The 21,865-nt window shown below is 40.2% G+C and overlaps 2 protein-coding genes across 10 annotated transcripts in view; both read right to left on the reverse strand.

Moving 5' to 3' along the window:
* The window catches only part of ABCA4 (ATP binding cassette subfamily A member 4), a 76,433-nt gene extending 59,774 nt beyond the window's left edge, over positions 1-16,659 (reverse strand). For 2 of the 3 annotated variants that reach the window (XM_027694273.1, XM_027694272.1), the window contains exons 1-7: positions 16,041-16,659; positions 9,204-9,340; positions 8,291-8,383; positions 6,259-6,352; positions 5,600-5,741; positions 3,614-3,753; positions 1,378-1,505 (exon numbers count right to left, since the gene is read on the reverse strand). In XM_027694273.1, coding sequence (XP_027550074.1) covers positions 1,378-1,505; positions 3,614-3,753; positions 5,600-5,741; positions 6,259-6,352; positions 8,291-8,356 — 570 coding nt within the window. In that variant the 5' untranslated portion in view covers positions 8,357-8,383; positions 9,204-9,340; positions 16,041-16,659. The remainder of the gene's footprint in view (positions 1-1,377; positions 1,506-3,613; positions 3,754-5,599; positions 5,742-6,258; positions 6,353-8,290; positions 8,384-9,203; positions 9,341-16,040) is intronic. The other variant, XM_027694271.1, reaches the window with a different exon arrangement.
* Positions 16,660-18,844: 2,185 nt separating this feature from the next.
* The window catches only part of ARHGAP29 (Rho GTPase activating protein 29), a 49,046-nt gene continuing 46,025 nt past the window's right edge, over positions 18,845-21,865 (reverse strand). For 5 of the 7 annotated variants that reach the window (XM_027694408.1, XM_027694409.1, XM_027694404.1 and 2 more), the window contains exons 21-23: positions 21,243-21,540; positions 20,963-21,074; positions 18,845-19,978 (exon numbers count right to left, since the gene is read on the reverse strand). In XM_027694408.1, the coding sequence (XP_027550209.1) occupies positions 19,080-19,978; positions 20,963-21,074; positions 21,243-21,540 (1,309 nt within the window). In that variant the 3' untranslated portion in view covers positions 18,845-19,079. The remainder of the gene's footprint in view (positions 19,979-20,962; positions 21,075-21,242; positions 21,541-21,865) is intronic. The other 2 variants (XM_027694410.1, XM_027694407.1) reach the window with 1 other exon arrangement.

Below are 21,865 nucleotides of genomic sequence, written 5' to 3' on the forward strand. Positions count from 1 at the left end.
CCAGCTTCCTCTCTAACCAATGTTCAGATTTCTTTAATTTCCAGCATAAAGAGAACTACATCTCTTTCTGCATTAGCACAGAAAATACAGCAGAAAGACATCAGCAGGTTTCAATCATACTTTCAGTGGTGGTGTTGAAAACTTCAGTCCTGCATACACTTGCAAGCAGAGGTTTTAACAGTAGATGAATGAATGCCACTGGGGAGCTAATAGAAACTAATACAGCAGCACTCAGTTCTCCTGACACAGCAGATCTCTGGTGAAGAAGAGGTTAGGGACAAAAAGGGAAAGAGAAGCCCAGCAGGATATCTGTATATATTCTTCTTGTCACAAGCAGCAAGGAAGCAAATTTTCACCATCTCAGCTGATATGGAAGTGTGAAAATAAGTAGGATGTATCAATTGACACTGGTTTTGGTATGATCTTGTGGTATTGCTTCATGATAAAGTGAGGAGAGGGGCGGGTTTCCCCAGTATTAATCAAGAATACAGCAGATAAGTAATCTGACTACTGGTCACATCAGCTGGAATTCGTGATGCAAAAAAGGAAGTGCATGCAAGTGCATGAATGCCCTCCCTCTTTCTGGCCACACACAGTTCCAGCATTTGTGTTTTATGTGGCAGTGAAAAAGACGAATTGTGTCTTTCAGCCTCAGTTATTCACTTGCTTCCACCCACACACTACGGCAGTGCAGAAATTGTTCCAGAACTCCGATTCAGCAACATTCATTCATTAATACAGCATTCCTCACAGAGCTCCCAGCCACCAGTACATGCAGACGCAGAAACAGCCTGGACTTGGTCAAACAGTCCTCTGCTTGGCTGCTTCAGGAGGGATTTGTCTTGCAGTTTTCACTCTGAATTTTCTGAGCAGATCTATTATTCAATCAGAATCTAAGAAAGTTTCTCCACTGGCACCTATTCATGATGTGAGACAATGCTAAAAAGCCACCATATTACTCTGTTGACGTTGGGGGCAGAGAATTTTAATAATAAATTAAAAACCTCCAAAAATTCTCTCTGGTTATTCATCAGGGCTACTGTCTCAAAAGGATGCCTTATGCTTTTGAGTCAAGTCTTCAGTCATGGGAATGGATGCATTGCATGGCAGTATCGTTTCTTGATGCTCATTATTTGGAAGGAACAACAGCACTGAACAAATATCTACATTTAATGCATATTCAAAATCCTTTCTAAAAGACAAAACAAACATCTCTTCTTCTAGATTCACGAAAAACAGAGGGAGAAGTTGTACAAACAACCCATAAGACATTAGGTGCTCTGAGCCCAAGGCTCTCACTGAGGCTACTTCACACATCCAACTCATGAGATTCTTTTCTCACAGATAACAATTTGGTAACTGCCAAACTCTACCCACCTGTTCAGGGCGTACTTGAGCATTAATAAGTTGGAAAACAACAAAATCTGAGAGGCCAACATTTTCCAGCAAGAAGGAGGTGAGGGTCTCCCCATCTTTCAAAATGTCTAGAATTCGTATTCCTCTTCCTGGATGAAGAAAGGAATCCACAAATCAGTGAGACACCAAACAAAGGAAGTTAAAGAACAACTCATACCCTGGCTTAAACCCGCAAAAAGAATGTACTTTGGCTCTTATACTTAGTAGTGACTAACAGAGTCTAAAATTATTCTTGCAATTCAAAAATCATTTTAATCCTTTGTTGGGGAATGATAATCAGAAAATGCTGAGTGTTCTGACTCGGCATATCTGATCTCTCAAAGCTATTTCAGACTAGAGCCACAGCAATGGATGCACTGAAAGCAGCCATGACTGCATTTGAAAGTGTCTGCCTTTTTACGATGCAATATTTTATTTTAAATGTTCAGATTCAAGTACACTACTGTTGTTAGCATCCTTCCTTCTGGGCCTTGTGTAAATAACTTTAGCCAAACCTTTACATTTACACTAATTTATCACTCACTGTCAACTAATTTTAGCTGGTTAATTTTATTCTCTAGCACTGCAGAAATGACCCTTGACAATCTTCCATGAGAACAAACTCAATTTCCTTGGAGAAGCATAAATTGTAGTTTCTGCTTCATATTAAACTAGATTAGCAACTACTAAACTAAAAGCTGGCAAATCTTCAGGCAAACCAATGAGACTATCCGCTGTTAAATGAGACACATATAAGAGACCACCAAATTTCCCTAATCCTGCCTATAACAATATTCAAAATACTGCTGCTCATAAAGTTAAATAGTGCCAATCTTTTTTAACTTGTCTATGTTACAAATCATACCAATGGGAATTCTTCCTCAGTATGCTCCAAGAGAAAGTTTGGGAAGTTAATGTTGCTCGTGTCCATTGACTACTACAGCCTTTTTTAAAGGTAGTTCACACAGCATCAAGAAACTCTGGTAAAGAAAGCTTGAAAAGCACTAGTTCTAGTCTTCAGGCAATTGAAACTGTCAGGAACAGCACATATCCTACAGACATGGGGAACGTAGCTTTAGACATCTCCACATAAACATGCAAAATGTGCTGCTGGGGCCTCCATTCTGCGAGTTAAGCAGTGTCTTATCAGAGTTTGCCAACTAACTTCCACAATTCCATCTGTAATAAGCATGTTCTGGCCTAGGGCTCTAGGGGTTGAGCAGGACTTCAGTTGTTCCTCTATGTATTTATTCAAGCAGTAAACACTGAAAACAATAGTAGGCGTCTGTCCCTCATATTCTCACTGATGCCTTTCCTGGCACCCAGGCATCATGGAGGAAAAAGCACACTACAAGAACACATCAAATGTGTCAGTGCAAGGGGAGAATGGGACAAGGAAGGAGGACTCAAGAGTTAGATCTGGTTTAACGAATCAGCAAAAGGAGCAATCTCAACTCTGACATTTGCTAAATGGCAAAGGATTTGAGAATGGGACATATCAATTCTCAAAGCCAGTCCATTTTTATGCCTTTAGTTTTAAGAGTATCTTTTCAAATTCTATACTTTAAGTCCAAATATTAAATAAAAGTTTATTATTATACCATTTCCTATTTTTCCCCAAGACTGTGTTTTGAGTTTGGAAGGTTGTTTTAAATAAAAATTAATGCAGTCAACTTGCTTTTTCAGTCTTTTTTATGTTTTTAATGCCTTCTATTTCAAAACACATCATCAAAACAAGGGGAAAGTGTTTCCCTCTTCACTGTTCCAAACCTGTTTTAGGTAACACTTCTAACAAAGTACCTCTAAGCACTTCTCTGGGTTATGCTTCTAGTATGTTCAGGCATGTTCCCAGCTTTCCATTCCTCTGCATCTTCCATGATGCTTTCTTGCTGCTTCTACCTCTACTGTAACAATTAATAATGAAATCTCTTCAGCCACATGTTTTACTTTGGGTGGTGAGAAATCCAACCTTTTGGTTTTCAAGTTTTGTCTACTGTTACTTAAGGACGATGATTGTAGAATGGAGTTGACTGTCTCTCTCCTATCTCTTAAATGGCAGGTGTTACAACACTGAATGTGTTTTAATTCACCCTAACAGCAAGCAGAGTAACAGTTACATGTGAAATATATTATAATGTTGCCACTCTACAGCGTAACTACTATCCAGTTCTCAGAGAGAAAAATTAAGTAGTCTAAAGGATATAGGCAAAACAATTACCTGCAATTCTTTCAGGATTAGTTCTCATTGTTTCCATAAACTGAGTCATAATGATCAGTTCTTCCCAGATTCTGCCAAGGTCATGGATTTCAGGGCCTTCCAGTAAAAGCTCCTGAGCATCTTTATATACCCTTGCAAGGCTGAAAGAAGAAATAGTGTACAAACAATAATTTAAGACTGATGACTCTTGAGAACCTTTGATATTTAAAACAAAAAAAAGGCAATGTTGACTTTCTCTGTGTTAGGGATGAGAAAAAAATAAATTAGTTTGTTCTCAGTCTCAGGTACTGTGAGATTCAGTTAGATTTGAAGTCCACAGAAGGTTTAAGAGGGATACTGGTGTTGCAGGAGGTTGGCTTCTCCCACATTAGCCATGCTGATCTTGCTGGGGAGACAGGACCTTCCTCAGACTGCATGCATCTCGCAGTTACAGTGCAAATCTGCTCTGGCTCTAGCCCAGGCTCAGCTTCAGCAGTTGAATGAGGCACTCTGGGCACAGGCAGCCCTGCTCAGCCAGGTAAGTGACATGGAATCATTCAGACACAGAATCCTCCTCCCTCTCTAACATCAGTCCCCTCCAATGTAACCGCGGTGTTTAGGTCCGTTCAGAATACTTCTTCTAGGAAGAAGTGACAAATGGTGACAGACAGCTGTTCACCTACTAGGTCTGGGTTAGAACATGCAGATCATGCAAGGATGCCATCAGGTCCTGTGTTTATGAACGAGTATAGAAAATTCTTATTATCAGGGCAGACCATTACATTTCTTTAACAGTATTATGTTTTTCCATACATGGAATGGTATATATCAGTCCTTATGACTTATTTTAGCTTGAGGAAACAGCAAACAGGAAGGACTGAATTCTTTCAGAAAACACAATGTATTTACTTCCGCTGTAATGCACTGAATTTACTCTGACTGACAAAGTGACAGTTTGCTCTGTAACAAGTAACCTAAAGAAGTCAGAATATATAAGAAACAAACCCCTCTAGCTTCACTGTGTGATTGACTGTACCCCACAAAAGATGTTCAGCTGATCATTTTAAACCCTGTTCACTAGGAAACAAGGTCAGCTAGTAAGTTAACCCCAAGCTACAGATTTTCACATGACTGGAGCTTCAATGGCCTTGAGATTGTTAGCTCATGAATTTTAATGATTGGATGCTCCAAGGTGGACTTTGCAAAGGGAGATTTGGAGCATTTTTTTATATTTATTCTAACAGGTTTTTACTCTAAGGGTCCTTGTCTGCTATGCTGTCTTTCATGACTCAGCTATAAAAAATAACATCATAAAACACTCCCACAGCTCTTTTTCAATAACAGTCAGGAAATCTCCCATCCTTCTGCTTTGCTAACAAGCTTAGTACTGAAGGTTACTGTGCTGATTAGTCTCACAAGTATACAGCCAAAACAAGTGCTACATAAGAACTGGTAGTGCAGGTTTTTCTTTGCTGCTACTTCATTAGAGCTCTCATTCAGAAGAAACGACCCAAGTGATGAGAAAAGAAGGTTTACGGGTTTCATGCTCTTATATCAAAAAGATCTGTCCCAAGACATTCAGTAAGCAGTCAACAACAGAAAGAATGGATTTTATTAAATGGATGTGTGTTCCCTAGAGACTAGTACAACTGAAGTCTTTCTCCAAAAGGCCCAAACCCATCCTCATGAGCTCTGTTTCAACTTTCCTGACCATAGATAGCATGAAACCGATGTGCTAGAACTGAACATTTTTGTCTTCCACTGTTTGCACACTGGTGTCTTACTAAATGCTCACCCTTCCCTTTTCATTCACACCATAGAACTATTCTTTAAAATATTCCTGGGTGCATTGAGGGACCTTTCTAAGCAGGCTGAGGATACTCCGTCCTTTCTCCTTGCATCATTCATGCCCATGAACACTCAACAGTTGCCAAGAGCAGGCTACCAGCAGCTGTCTAGCAGGCTTGTATTGCTGCAACCCAGTCTCACACATATAACTCTGCTTACATGGAATTTTTGTAGTTGGACACTACACCTGGACCCTCTCCAGGGGTTGGGCTGCGGAAACAGGGATTGTTCATGTTACAGAAGATGCCATGTAACCATGGCAACGTTCCTGCTGATGGCATTGCCTTGTTTGGGAAGTGACCTAGAGTATGGAAACACAAAATATAAATTGTTAGGTGTCTTTTCTAATGCAGCCTGTGGAAATCTAAATAGCATGATGAGTTGGCTCACTACAGAAGGACTGTGATACGAATCCCATAGGTTTATTTTTTACCAAAAAAAAAAAAGAAGTCACAAATATAAACAATAAGGCTATTTTCAACAAAAATGAGTTCTGAACTAATGTGGGGGTTTTTTTCCAATAGGTAGTGAGGTAGTACTTTCTCAGTAACAGAATTACAGAAATCCAAAACTTTATAGCATCTTGAAAATTCATGTGTGTCTGACCAGAAAGCACCTCACAGGAAAATGACAGCTTTTTTCTTCCTCCTCACTGGTAATTCTCACAATATATGGCTATAAATAACTAAGCTACTTGAACTAAAGTTTGTTCCTTTGCCAAAACAATACTTCACAAGTAGGTCCCAGTATCTCTGTCTGAGAACTCTAGCCACTACCTAAAACAAGTCCGATCATTGTAACATCTTAGACGTTCTTACATTCATGTTGGCGATACAGTGGATTAGCTTTCCTCAGCCAGACAAGGGCAAAAAATAATGACAGAGGCCAGACAAGCTCCACTAGAAAACGAAGCTGGAAAAAAAAAAGAAAAAAACAAATGAAAAAAAAATTTTACAAATAGACCACCATAGACTCACTAAGTGACTAACAGGATGAGGCTCCTCTCACAGCAGCAATGCCCAGTGCAGCACGTGCCCATGGCTATTCTTTGCCTCTTTCACCATTTGAAAAGGACACCCAGAAAGTGCAAGGATTTATCAGTGCCATGAACATTACCATTAACTCAGTGGTTTCTCTACCTCCTCTAAAGAAATATCTATGCATCCTGACTGAGGTAAGAAAAGGCAGCAGGTAGTAGATGACTCTACAAGAAGGATTAGATGCAAGAGAGAAAAAGTGTGGGGTTTTTTTATCCACACTTTAACACTGCTGGGCTCATTAGTAGGCTGTCTGTGCACTGTGCTTACCCAAAGGTAAAAGACTTCAGCATAAGCTTAACATTCTTTGACCTTTACTTTTGGTTCTTTTTATCATTCATTTCAACACTATTCATTTCCTAATACAGGTAGAAATGTATACATTAAGATCAAACACCTTATTCAATAACACAGAAGTTCCCATCAAAGGCCACTTTATTGCCCAGATCTTTCAAGAGACTTACAACAGTCACTAGCTCCCATCATGACAGAAAATCAAGGGCACTGCTTTACCACAGAGCAATGTACTGCCTGGTTTTCAGTCTGCTTCCTCCACTCCTGTGTTTCAGTTTGTTTTACTGCCTCTGTGTGTTGTGGTAGAGGCCTGAAACTACAATCCTATGATCCTGTAATACAGGCTTTGGGCTCTGAGGAACAGCAATGGGATTTTTGTGTCCAGACACGTAGCACTTATTTCCCCCTCCCTACAAGAGTGAGGACAAAGTATCTTCAGAACCAGGGTTGTAGCACATGCACAGGAAAGCACTCCTTGCTTCTTTACCTTTGCTCCCTCCTCTCCAGTCAGGTACCAAAAATATAACAATAATGCATATAGCAGCAGAACCAAAGACAAGATGGGTCATGTGCAATTGTTGTTTTGGGCAAGAGAGCATACTTTAGAACAGATTTTTTGGAGCAGTCCTGTTTTTACCACTATAACTTTGTCTAATAGCTTTAGTTAGGCACGACATATCCTTACAGTAAAAGGGTAGAAAGCTTTACACCAGGCAACAATTCCCTGTTTTTTTCTGGTAAGACTCTCTTTTTTAAAATAGAACAATAACAAAAAAATCCACCCACCACCACCTAGGAACTTATGCATGCCTGATATTTTTAAAGTCAGACAGAATCTTACCAGCAGCAAAGGGCAGATGACACAATTATTAGAGAAGAAAACCTGTGCACAGCTCAGAATACAGTGTTACAGATCCTTCCTGGCAGGGCCCACAACGTGTGATTGACATCCATTGCCACCCATTTGGTAAGAGGTTTGGGACAAGCACAACACACCCATAAACTCAGATGGGCAAGAACTGGGGAGACTGGTCATCACCTTTGCTGCAGAGTTAATCTTTGTTAATGCTCAGATGTAGATTCTTTCTTCATCCCCAGGAAATACAAAATCCTCAGACTTGAATTTGGTAATTCCTTTCTGTCTGAGCTAACTAGTTTGGAAAGGATTAAAGTCTAAAGCACAAGGGAAGCTTTCTTTCAAGCTAGTACACAGTGTGTCGTGCAATAAGGACAGACCAAGTGCTGTCAGACCTCTGATTCTTTCCTGTGAACCTTTTCCTGAGGACACACAGGTGTCTCAGAATTCACTAGAAGTATCAGAAAGCAGCCCATAAGCCTTCAGAACCACAAGATAAATAGCCAGAAAACCCAGCAGCATGCACAGAGATATGTGGCCCATACAAAGATCACATATGATTCTTTGAAGGATTTGTGATTTTTATATGCTGATAAATGCACCAGCCACTTAATCCAGCGAAGTCCATAGTCCAAAGCTGAAACCCAAAGCCTAACACTTTACCTTTTGTCTTTTCCGGAGGATCCAGTTCTTCCAAAGCAGAAGTCTGACTTGTCTAAAGAAGTTCATTCTTCTGCATCAACACTTCTAGTTAACCTGTGGCAAAGGATGCATTGCCATTTCTCAGCTAACAGCTGAAACAGACCTTAGAGCAAAATAACAGCTTTCTGTTCTTATTTTAAGATTATGTTATCATAGAGATCGGTTCCTTTCATTGTCTGCATCATTTAATTTTGCACTTGATACACTATCATACATGAAAAATTGTGGTTTTCCTTTGTTTGGAGGCTGTTTCCTGTGACACATTTATCAGCACCAAAAAGCAGTGGAGAGGAAAAGCATCTCTTTCGAATAAAAGAAGTCATTAACATTAAATCTGGCTGTTAACTTGGACTTGCATGTAATGAAGGTAGTTAACTGTTGCACCATTTATTAGAATAAATCTGTGTTTTCAAACTGTATTTCCAAGAAAAGATGGATTTTCTACTAGACATTAGTTTATACAAAACTGTTTAGTTATTATGACACAATTAGCTTCAATCGTTCAGACACTATAAATATATATTGATTAACAGAGTCTTGAAAGGATTTTGTAAAAGCAAATCCATTTTATTGCCACTTCATTAAAAAATACCGGATCTCATATTTTTATGCTTTTAAATTCAGCAATTTCTATGACCTTTTAGTAGGGATACAACAGAATTTAAACTATTGCATGCTCTGTTTTTTAGGTTTATGAATCATTATAATCATCATGAATTTTTACCTTCAAAAGGAAAAAGAGAATTTGATATATAAATTCAAATATGAGATACAGGGACTGTTAAAAATGAAATCATTTAAATTTGCTACTAACTCAAGTAGAGCAAAACACTATAGTAAAATCATGGAGTAGAACCATGATAAAAAACAGTACCTAGCAACAATGTGTAGAGAACTCCACGTGGGTTGAGGAGGTACACGAACTTCTGGAGTGATTAGTCATGGTGGACATCTATCTTCACTCTTTAAAGGCAGCACCCTGCTCATAAAATCAGTGATGGCCTGAGACTGCTGCAATTAGAAAGAGCACAGGTACTGAAGGAAATTCAATGTCTAAAAAAGAAGTTTATTTACATAGATATTAACATTCTCTTAAGTCAGAAAAAGGCCTATACACTTATGAATTGTTCATTCAGTTTTCCGTGAAGACACCAACACAAATTATGACTGTTACTATTTAGAATGGCACACACTTTCTGCCTAATGACAACATGCTCAAGGGATGCAACTCATACCCATGGCACAAGAAAATATGTTGTTTTGTTCATTTTCCTTTTGCAGGAACTGATTTCCTTTCTGAGGTCTGACTGTAAGAGCCAACAAAATAACCTTGTTCTATCATCAGAATACTATTGAAACATTGGAAGACTCTTACAAAGCCCCAACTCAAGAAAATAAAAAAATAACACTTCTTTTTAACTTTGCTATCTTCTTTTTTTCCCTAGCAATTCATACTATAACATGGAAGAATGATTTACTGAATACATTCAGAAAGAAAACTCATATATATTGTTGACAGAATACAAGAAACTGAAATAAGAAATTGGTTACATCAGTCATTAGAGCTCGCCCGAGCTCCAGAAGTACTGACGTTGTCACAGTCTTCCTCGTTCCCATCAGGTTAAGAACAGTGCAGTATCCTCATAAATTCTCAAATTCCTTAATATTATCATCATAAACAAGCATCACCCTTGGGTAACTTTTTTAGCAAATTTCTTCACTATAATACACTATATTATTTATGGTATAATTAAAGCAAATACTGAATTTAAATCATAGATATATCAATTTAATTTTTAAATTTAAAAAATCTAACTTATCAAAGTTCATAACCATCTTTTAACCTTAGCACAAAATCAGAGGAAAAAAATAAGGGTTACAATATCTTTAAACAATAACAAAAAAGGCCTTTTTTCACTCATTTTCTGATTTTATCACCTATACCTTCTTGTTAGATAGCAAATATTCTAGTGTTCTAGCTGAAACCACAAAAAGGTGTCTGGATTAGGAATGAAGTTAACCATTTATTTCTCAGCTGATATTACAGAAGGCTGAAGAGTCATGCAGTGAATCAGATACTTCTGTATTTCACTTTATTTGAGGTAACAGTGAGATCTAGAAATGAGATAGGCAAATTAGAATCATATAAAGTTTCATGTTTTGACTGGCTGCCAACAACAAACAATAGCTCTTCCCTGACTTCATCCCAGAGGTTCAGTAGAACATTCCAGGCCTCCAGATTGTTAACAGCAGTTACATTCCAGGCTGTTAACAGCAGAACTCCTACCCTGCATATACTACATAATTTCACTTTATTATCAAAAGGTACTAGGAATTTCTCCCAGCTAAGTATGTCTTTAAGCCACTGTCTTCTGAATTGAGTCACTGCTATTAATCATTATGGTATGTTCCTGCTTTTTCAAAGGAGCCTGAGCTCCAGAAGTACTGACATTGTCACAGCCTTCCTCATTCCTATCAGGTTAAGAACAGTGGAGTGTCTTCATAAACTCGTAAATTCCTTAATATTATCATCATAAACAAGCATCACCCTTGCGTAACTTTTTTAGCAAATTCCTTCAATTGTATATCTGCTGACATGGCCCTGGAGAAGACAGAAGTCTTTTCCACTACTTCAAAACTTAGTTCATGGGATTTGCAATACTTTCTTTAAGCTTCACTTGTTTTATGAAGGTAGCACAAGTGCTTTTTTCTACTGAAGACAACGTTTTAGATGCCGGGAATTTCTTCTGGGATTTCTAGATAAATCAGAATTTCAGTAACCAGAGAAGAGGATTTTTTTTCACCCCATCAATTTTCGCAAAATTTTCTGAAAAAATGAAATGTCCTCACTGTTGGTATACTTCCCTTGTGAAAGGCCTGGGGAGTTTGTTCTTATGTGTGCAGATATACAGGTAGTTCACCACATTTTTTCATGGACCATCACTCTCGAAGAACAGAGACAGTGAAACACAAAAGTAACTGATTCACAACATCAGGAGAGGAGGGGAAAAATATTTCATTCTTATAATCTGATTTTCAATTTTATATTTTCTAGAACTTCTAAAATGCCAGCAAATTGCTTGCTCACACAGAAATACATTAAATTAAATGACCTTATGTGTTCAGACTCAGAGCTCCAGAGATGCATTCAGAGAGTTTTTCAGCAAGTTCTGTCCTACTTCAACTACTATTTACTAAATCAAGTTACATATCAGCATTAAATGGATCATTTCACATCTCCAACATAAATTTCCCCCAAGGAGTATGGTCAAATCCAGAAGCAAAAGAGCATAGAGTGAACACTGAATTCTTTATAAATTTTCATCTGTAAGGGCTGGGACAGCAATGCAGTAAAACCTCTCACTGGTTCTCAGGCTAGGCAATGGCTCTGTATAAGCACTATTGCAGCTTCCCTCACTGCCACACTGTCATTGTTCTTCAAAGTAGAGGTTGAGCAACAATCCAGATTTCTTTATTTTAAAAAAAAATTAAAAAGGATGTGGCAGTGTTTGCCTGTTTCTTTCTTCTTCACAGGACTTTGGGGAGACCTCTGAGAATCCTGTTTCACTGAATTTACCAACTGCTACATTTACCCCAGAGCACGCTGCAGCTCTGATGGCAGAGCACTGCACTCAGCACTCTGCTTCCTTCCCAGCTCCATTGCAGGACATTCCAGCCTCTGCACAAATGTGCCACCTAAACCCACAGAATTTAACCCAATTTAACCCATTCATCCTTCACAAAGCATGACAAGGCCCAGGATCAGGCCACCCCTATGTGCTGAAAGATGAGCCAGTGGGGAAGAAGACTGGCTTTGGCTGAATAAGGCGCTTTCACTGGAACTCAGGGAAAAACAGAGAGTTTATGACCTTTGGAAGAAGGGACAGACAACTCAGGAAGAGTACAAGGATGTTGTTAGGTCACGTAGAGAGAAAATTAGAAAGGCAAAAGCTCAGCTAGAACTGAATCTGGCCACTGCTGTGAAAGATAACAAAAAGTGTTTTTATAATGTATTAACAGCAAAAAGAGGGCCAAGGAAAATCTCCATCCTTTACTGCATGCAGAGGGGAACATTGCAACCAAGGATGAGGAAAAGGCTGACATACTCAATGCCTTCCTTGCCTTAGTCTTCAACATAAAGACCGGTTATACTCGGGGCAGCCAGCCCTCTGAACTGGCAGACAGGGATGGGGAGCAGAAAAGATCCCCTTCAATCCGGTAGGAAGTAGGTAGTGACCTGCTGAGCCACTTAGACACTCATGAGTCTATGGGGTATGATGGGATCCACCCAAGGCTACCGCGGGAGCTGGCGGAAGAGCTCACTAAGCCACTCTCCATCACTTACTGTCTGTCCTGGTTAACTGGGGAGGCTCCGGATGAACGGAGGGAGGCCAGAGTAACAACCATCTGCAAAATGGTCATAACAACCACAGTGCTACAGGTTTGGCGAAGAGTGGCTTGAAAGCAGCCCAGCAGAAAAGGACCTGGGGATACTGGTTGACAGAGGTTGAACATGAGCCAGTGTGTGTTCAGGTGGCCAAGAAGGCCCATGGCAGGACCAGGAGAGTGGCCATCCCTCTGGGCTTGGCACTGGTGCAGCCGCACCTTGAGTACTATGGCCAGTTCTGGGCCCCTCACTGCAAGAAAGACATTGAGCTGCTGGAGCAAGTCCAGAGAAGGGCAACAGAGCTGGGGAAGGGTCTGGAGAGTGAGTCATATGAGGAGTCGCTGAGGGAGCTGGGGGACAACTTACTGCTCTCTACCTGAAAGGAGCTTGTAGCCAGGTGGGGGTCTCTTTTCCCAGGCAACCAGAGACAGGACAAGAGGACATAGCCTCAAGCTGTGCCAGGGGAGGTTCAGGAGGAATTTTTTCACTGAAAGAGTTGTCAAGCATTGGAATGGGCTGGTCAGGGAGGTGGTGGAGTCACCATCCCTGGAAGTGTTCAAGAAATGACTGGACACGGCACTTAGTTAAACACAGTTTAGTTGACAAGGTGGTGTTTGGTCAAAGGTTGGACTCGATCTTGGAGGTCTTTTCAAACCTTAATGATTCTATGATTCTATTCTATCATCCTATGGCAACCTCCTCTTTCACAAGTAGCTTTGATCTAATTTCTGTCAGACACATGTTCATATCACAGCTGAGAGCCAGTCTGCTTCAATCCAGGCAGAAAAAAAAAAAGCTGTATAAAGCCACAGATAGAAGCTCACTCTGATTAATGGCAATGCAAAGCAGAGAAATTAGTACTGCTGATGCTGCTTAGATGTAGACTGTATTTAAGTACTACTGCTATGTCTGAGGCAAACAGATACTTTAATAGTTTTATCCAATAAACAAGCATTTTAACCCTAAAATCCTAAGTCCAGTTATTTTAAGAAAATGAATCTCTTTTTGTTGTCCACATGTTCACAGAGACAGCTCTAACCGATTAAACTAATCTCTCCTAATTAGATTTTTTACATCACTATTGGATGATGGTAGGTAGATTTTGCTTTCTATGATCAACTACATCAGCTGCTCCTGTGACACATTTTTGCTCTGCAGCTTTACAAAGAGATCTTTGGAAGTAAACAGAGCAGCTTATGTGGGGCCTATCATTTTACACAGGTGGGAAAAATACAGTTCAGCTTATGGAGCACACTGCACAATGTCTCTGGTAGCTCTACCCACAGTTGTCACTATCACTATTTCCTAATGATTTGTAGTTTGTTGCCAGTAGCAACAAAAAATGAGACATTCTATTTATGTATCAGAACATAAAGAAAGCAAGAAGTGGAAATAGATATTTGGTGATAATAGTTCTCACATTATGCCCACAGTAGATATCTGATAACATAAAAGTTCCCTGTGATATGCTTCATGAGTACCTACATGCCATACCAAAAAATTGGGATCACATGGCACGTGTGTTGTATTATCCCTCACCTCACATGCCATGGTTTTAACAGCGGTTTTAAGTACCAGCATTTTATTTGTTTTCTTATTTCCAGGCTTGTTCCTGACTTTTGACTACAAAATCAAATCTGGTTAAAATTCTGTTTGTCCAGCAAATTATAAAAACATCCCTAAGTAATCTCTCTAGCACCACAAGAAAATATTTCTCTAAAATTAACAGCATTTAAAAATTACCTGAAAAGATAACTTTGAAAATACGCACACTCACATGTATTGGGTGTGCTCATGGGCCAACACTTCTAATTTTCAAGAATAATGCTTTCCAGCACCCAAACCATTTCTTGACCAGATATTCTGACACATGTAGAAGAACATGTCCCTAGACACAGCCTCACTAGAAAGCTAACACAAGTTGTGCTAACACAATTTTGCATAGGCTAACTGTAGGAGTGGGTGTGTATAAATGCATCTTCTAGAGATAAACAGACATATCTATGCGTGTGTGTAGAGAAAACTACACATACACAGGTTGGGGCTTTCTCAGTTAAGGTAAGTTTTGCACCCAGCAATCTAAACTGCTAGGGAAAACACAAGCTGAAGGTTTTTAGGTGTTTCCTACGTATTTCAGAGGCCTCCCCCCATAAAATAGGTAAGGAGTGACCTGAGGGACAAGAATGGCAAGTTCTGTCAAGTTGGGATCAAATGATAAAAAGAATCAGAGAAACTAAGAAAAGGCTCCATGAAACCTCTGTTTGAAAAGTATATTTTTACAAATCAGACAATCAGAATCAGACTCTTCCACATGTCAAACACAGGGAAATGTAGAATCTTAAGCAGATCCCATGCACGTGCAAAACCAGTGGTTGGCTAATCACCCCAATCTGTGGAAAAAAATGCACAAAAGCATAGCAAGTAGAAACTCAAAAGGCATGTTTTCTACTTCTGGTGTAATTCAGTTTACTTCCTATAGACACTGTTCTGTTATCCAGCTGCATAAGGGCTGAGGAGTGAGGATTTTCCTAGAATTCACCTTCCTCAAACATTTTACATTTCAGAAGATTTAGGATAGCTTTTTCTTCTACCTGTGAGTTAAAAACCACTTTCCATGGATCCCTTGGATCTCTAAATTAGAAAAAGAATTCCCCGCTCTCTCAATAAAAATGGGCATGGAGATAGAACATTTTAATTCAGAATGGTTTCTCTCCAAAGAATCCTCCTGTGAAACTTACTTGCATGAATATTCAAAATAACGTAGTTTGCAAATACCAGATGTTCCCTGCCCCTGTCTCCTCCAACTTTGCTAATGAAAGTTGAAACATCTGGTTTGTTTCATTTTCCCAAAATATTAAGTTTATGTGTACATTGACAAGTGGCATGGCCCAGTAAGAGCAGCTTTACAGTGAAGCAGTGAGTGCTGAGGATCCAGGACACACACACTACTTGCCTAAGGGTTACTTCAGATGAGCTCCATAGACTGAACGTGCATTAGCAGCTGCAGCACATCAGGTATGCTGCTGAAGCATATGTTCCAGTTTAGTCTCACCCAAACAGAATCAAGTTTGTGTGCTCTGAGATCACACTGAACCATGAGCCACAGTGGCACGTAGAGAAGTCACTTGAAAAGTACAAACATGCTCTGAGCTAAGTTACCAATGTTAGCATACGTGCACTAAGTGCCTTCTCAGAGCGTTTCGTGACTGCTTTCAGATTAATTCCATTAGGGCTCTGCTTTGCTATAGAAGCTAAAGAACTCACAGATATTCAAGCAAAACACAGATTTCTTAAACAGAAGCAATAAAAAGCTTGAAAACTTACCACAGAAGCTTATCTCGTGCGAGCACTGGTGGAAGAGGAAGATTTCTGAAGGAATGTTCAGCTTGGTGGCAAAGAAACACATATCTTGCAGTTAGTGCTTGCAGAATAACACTGCTCAGTTGTAAGGAGATTGTTTTAATCCCCTACTCGATACAGAACAGCTCAATCGGTGAGTTTAAGGACTCCTGAATAAAAATACTCCCAATTATCCAATATGACCAGCACAAGCAGTCAAGTCTGTACTAGGAAGTTGATATTTCTGAGTGTACTTCTTCAGATCTGAACAAACTCTGTATTTGAAAAGATGGTAGTTCTGGTAGCATCAGGGGCCCTACTAAACCAAACACCTGTCATAACTAATTAGGTCAGAGACTTACAGAAGTCGGTACACTGCCAAAGCTTTAAGAGGGATGAGGCAGTGCATTACGACTTCAGAAAATGCAATTACCAAGCAAATCTGACAGAGAAAGGTTTCCTCCCCAGAGGACAAGTCGCAGGGTTCTGGCACTCTGCATGACCCACAGCCTGTCACCTGGGGCAGGTGGGTGGGATTGCTGCAGTTCGGTGGGAGTGAAGCCATTTCAAAGCAAGACCTAGGGAAATCTGCATCAGAACCGAAAGAAACAACAAGGGCCATTAGCAATATTTCCAGTCCCAAAGAATGCCAAAGTCTTTTCCACCAGGCTTAAGGCTCCGCTGCCGCGGCCGGCTCCTCACACCCCTTCCTGTGCCGGCTGAGGCGCCCGCCGTCCCCCCCGCTCCCTCACAGGGCGGAGCAGAGCTCGGTGTACGAGCCCGATCAAAACACGGCCGTGACGCCAACGTGCAAACGTTGACGAAAATTTACAAATTAAGAAGTCACACACTGGCCCTTCAGCCGCCGCCTCCCAGCCTCCTCCGCTGGCTGCCCTCTCCCAAGCGTGGCTGGAAGGCTCCGGAGGAAGGATCTCTCCTTCCGTGGTGCCGCCAGGCTGGAAGGGTCACAACTCTTACATAGGCTTCAAAGGTTTAATTTCCAGAGAAGTGCCCTTGCTCCTTCGCTTGTATTGCATAAAAACAGTCGAAGGCATTATAAAGCTGGGTCGTGCGTAATTCATCTGTTGAAATTGATGATATTTTTCACGAAATACCGTGGGTTTACGAGGCGCTCATCCCCGCGCGCAGGCACCCAGTGGCGCTGCGCCCCCCGAGCCCGGCCCGGCCCGCTGGCACCGGCCTGGCTGTGGGAAACACCAACAGAGACCCAAAGTGCATTTCAAAGAGCAGAAACGTCTCACACTAGCAAAACATGGAAGGACATGATACATAAAAAGCAGTATGGCAATGACTCGTAGTAACTGGCCCTAATCAATACTGACTGGCACCATCCTTTCACAACTGTGCTATTAAGTTCTGCTCCAACGTCTGTAATGATTCATTAACCAGTTGTGTGCATTATATTCCACTCCTCCATTGTCAAAGTAGAACAAACTCCCATCTATATCAAGAAGCCTTTATCTGTCCACTTATTTTGTTATGCAGCTCACAACACCAGTATGGACAGACAGCAGCACCTGGGATCTTCAGCTTTTCTGTAGTATGAGGCAGCTCCCCAAAGAAACAGCCTCTAGCATGGCCAGAACAATCCAGTAATAGCATGGCTTTTTCCAAGAATGCAAGCCATGCTTCCCTGGAAATGTGATAAGGAAGCAGAAGTTCAGCTTTGTGAGTTTAGTATCTTTTGTTCTGGAAATTAAAATCAGATTACGTCCACTGAATGGAGTATGGGATTTTATTTTGGATATTTTAGGAAGATGGGCAAAGGTAATGGAGTAGGAAAGTCCAGTGTATTTCACACTGTAAGAACAGAAAAGTGATTCTTTGCTTTTCCAGTCCTTTTCATTCTTACATCAGTAGAAAGTACCATGCCAAAGTAACTCTATAGTATATGAGAAAAGGTCATGCTAACTGTAATCCCATTAAGAAAAGTGTGCCACCCCCCATCCCCAGAAGACAGAGGCAGCAGAGTACTATACTATCGCAAAGGCCAAATGTCTGTATTTTAATAAGTTAGAAGAAATCCAGATATAGAAGCCATAGAGTCACTGAAATGTTAACACGTTAATATATTTTAAAGCAAATATAACACAGTGTACACATAAGAACCATTTAATACAAAGTGAAAACCATTAGATGCACCTACTAATGCAGATTTTTGGTTATTTTCAGCTCTTTCACTGAAACTTGGAAACAATGCTCTTCATTTCAGTTACACCATGTTAGGTGGTGAAACTGATCTCTAGCAAGCAAATCACTGCCTTTTCACTCACCTGGGAAAGACAGCACCACTGCAATGATAGTCTCTCCAGAAGGGCATCCAAACAAAACAGGCTCTGCACATTTGCCCCACTTGCTAAGCTATACAAGAAACCAGATGTGAATTGATTGCTGCTTCTGAATAGTAAAACTCAGTAAGTGCATCCTTGCTGTACAAAAAAGAAATATTAAAGTGACAATATAGAAAACTGGCAACAGATAACCATGTCTGCCTAACATATACACATATGATACATAATTGTGGCCATGCTGGCCAGTATGTAAGCCTGTTCATAAGCAAAGCTTTAATTGCACATATTAGAAAAATGAACAAATGCTTTTACAGAGCAAAGCACAAGCTTTGGTTTATGCTTACAGTGAACATTAAATCTTCCGGTTTTATTATAACATCTATTAAGAAAAATAGCTGTTTCTCTATGAATAAGCACTCCATTCCACACAATGAAATGAAGCTCAATGTCTTATTCAATGAAACCTTTAACTGTGTCTAGACTGGGAATGTAATACATCTTTATTGAAAGCTACTGAACTACAAAAAGTTTGACTTATTTCATTCACAGTTCCCCAGCCCTCCCCCCAATTTTAAAATGCTGCATATATAAAAATAACTCCAGTATGGCACAAAAGTGGAATTCTCAAGGGAAGGCAAAGGATAAAGGGGCAAAGGGAAGCCTCCACTGGCAACATCAACAAATTGCATATAGTCCAAGAGGAATTTGCACCCTATACAAAATGAGCTTCCCTGTGTTCCAGTTCTTGGATCCTTTTTGGTCTCAGTCTCTGGTAAGCAGGCTTCAGATCTGTGGGGTGAATATCCTCTGAGCTAGCTTTCTGTTCATTTGTGTTCTGTTCAGGATCACCTGATGGAAGAACAGAGCTCCTAGCCAGTTTCACAGTATTGTCCTGGTGAAGCACAGAGCTAGCACTGGTTGGTGCACAAGCTTTAGCAGAAGAACCATCTCCATTTTCTTTTGATTTGTTAGAGGGTGGTTTATAAAATGTCCCTGGAGGGGGTTGCAATGTTCGTGGTGCCCTAAAGGCAGCAAGAGGATTAACATCAGGACCATTCTCTTCTGTTGCTGTCCTTCCTGACCCAACAACAGAATATGGCTTACTAGGAAGAATGGCATTAGCTGAATTGTTACCAACACTGCATGATGAAGATAAAGCACCCGCAGTTTCACTCTCAAGTGCTCGGTTCTCCTGGGGCACATTAGTCACAATCATTGCTGTCCTTGCTGTGATATCGTACTGTTTATATTGCTTGTCCCAAGTTTTTCGCAGCATCTGGGTGTCATAACAAGGAAATCTACAGCAGGTATTACCAGCAGGGAGTGCCTTCACCTCTGAAACCTCTTCAATAGTAGGGCTCCGGCCCAGCTTCTCTGAACTTACTGCTCCTGCATTTCGTGAATTTCTTTCATTCAAAACACATGGAGGAAGTATTCGGTCCACAGGCAGGCTCACGGGGCGAGAAGCTGCTTTTGTCCTTGGAACCCGCAATGGAACTTTGGTAATCTGACGGTTAGGTTTTGCAGGAAGTAAGTTAATTTTACAGCTGTCTTCACCTAGAGAAATTAATGGATCATTGTCTTTCTCTGAAGTTGGACTCACAGCATCACCTAGAAATACACAAATAGATGTGACTGGATCTTTGCCCCAAATATAAAGAGAAGTCATCAAGACTTTATTAATGATCCCTTAGCAGTTAGTATTTTAATGGGATAATAATTTTTACGGATAGCCTATATACATAGTAGGTGCATCCTACTCTAACCAAATGTTAACTTTTCAATAGCAGTAAAACATACTATACAGCTGTAACCAAGGAAGACACCAAGAAGAAACAGCAAAAGAGACACTATATTTTTTTGGCTGGTGCTCTCCCACCCCTGAATATTTTCAGTATTAGTATGTTTCAGGATGTTGCACTGTAAACGTACAGGACATGACTGAACTGGTAGCATCAGCTGAAAATCAGTATAATTAAAAGGGATTATGGACAGCTACTCCTAAATAAAGTAGATGAAATCATACCTACATTAAAACAAACCACTGTAGTAGCACAGGCAGATAAATAGAAAAAATGTAGAGTTAGTTAGGTTAGCAAACCTGGCTTTTTTTGAGCAGAAATATTGATATCCAAAATGCTCTTAGCTGATGATTCTGTCAGAGAATTACTCTTCCCAAAGCCTTCTGGTTTAGTTCCAGTGAGTGGCAATGATACACATTCTGGGGGGAAAAATGGTCAAAACACATTAATTGCTGGGTACTGGTTTGCAGCATTGTAGTGGATTTCAAAAATCTACAGTCACAGTGGAATTATGGCTTTGTTTTGTCTGATTTTTTAAAAAAAGGAGAAACCAACACACTGTTGTATTCTTTAACCAAATACTTTAAGCTCCAATTCCATAAACACAGGTTTCTTGAAAGCCTTTGGAAAGATTTAATTCTCTGTTCTTCTTACAAAAAGAAACAGCATATCAAGCAGTGATAAGCAGGTTTTATCACTTGCTTCTGTCTAAATTGAAGAGCTACATGCACTATAACCTAAAGCATCGAGGACTCCTTATTCACTCACTCCCCAGAGTCAATGGCATACTAACCAGTTACACAGGGATCTGCGTGTTCTTTTGTATTCTTGCTGTTGTTCGATTCCAAAAACAGTGCAGTTGTTTCTGAAGCTCTGCTTTCACTCGGAGCTATCAGAATACCCTGCTAACAAAAGTCAGAGCAAAAGTAAATGAAAACTTGAGAGAAAAGGCACTCCTTAACAAAAAAACCCACAAAGATTTATTAGAAATGTGCTCTGGAATGCTGCAACATTTAACACAGAAGTTAAGATGGCACGGGTAGCATTGTGGCAGCACAAGAATAGTCACTCACTTCCTTTACAGCAACAAATGATTTCCTCTGCTGCTGTGGTTCCTTCTCATCTGCTGATAAAGCAACTCTGACTGTTTCTTCAGACTGAGATGTGCTCAGAAGTGGCTTCAATGAAACATCAAATATCTTTTCATAGTATGTTATGAGCAGCTCCACTACCCGGGCCTGATAAGGGTAGTCCACAAGTGATGACAGCGAAGCTGTAGCATCAGTTTGACGTGGTCTGATCAGAGTTGGGCCAAATATTATGCCAAGGTTGCTGGCTGACATTTTATTTTCATAAGCCTGTTCTGTAACTCTGCATAAGGAGGGGGAAAAGAAAAAACAAAACAAACCTCCAGGAGTTAGAGGGTTTATTACTTTAGAAATATTTTAGATATTAAAATATTATTTTATGTCTAAAGAAGATGAAACGCAATGAGAAACTGGAAGTGGGTTTGGTAGGCAGGCAGAATCTTCAGTGCAGACTGCATTTAAGAGCAGCTTGGACTTCCCACACAGGGTGATTTTATGTCCTATTTGTTAATATTATCTGTGGCTATTTGGCATTTTTGTTGTTGGGGAAAAGAGCATCTCTCACTCTCAGTAATAATATAGCTGTGGCCCACTTCGATTGGTAGTCA

This window comes from Neopelma chrysocephalum, unplaced genomic scaffold, assembly GCF_003984885.1.
Source record: "Neopelma chrysocephalum unplaced genomic scaffold, ASM398488v2 Primary Assembly neopelma1_97, whole genome shotgun sequence".
Classification (NCBI taxonomy): domain Eukaryota; kingdom Metazoa; phylum Chordata; class Aves; order Passeriformes; family Pipridae; genus Neopelma; species Neopelma chrysocephalum.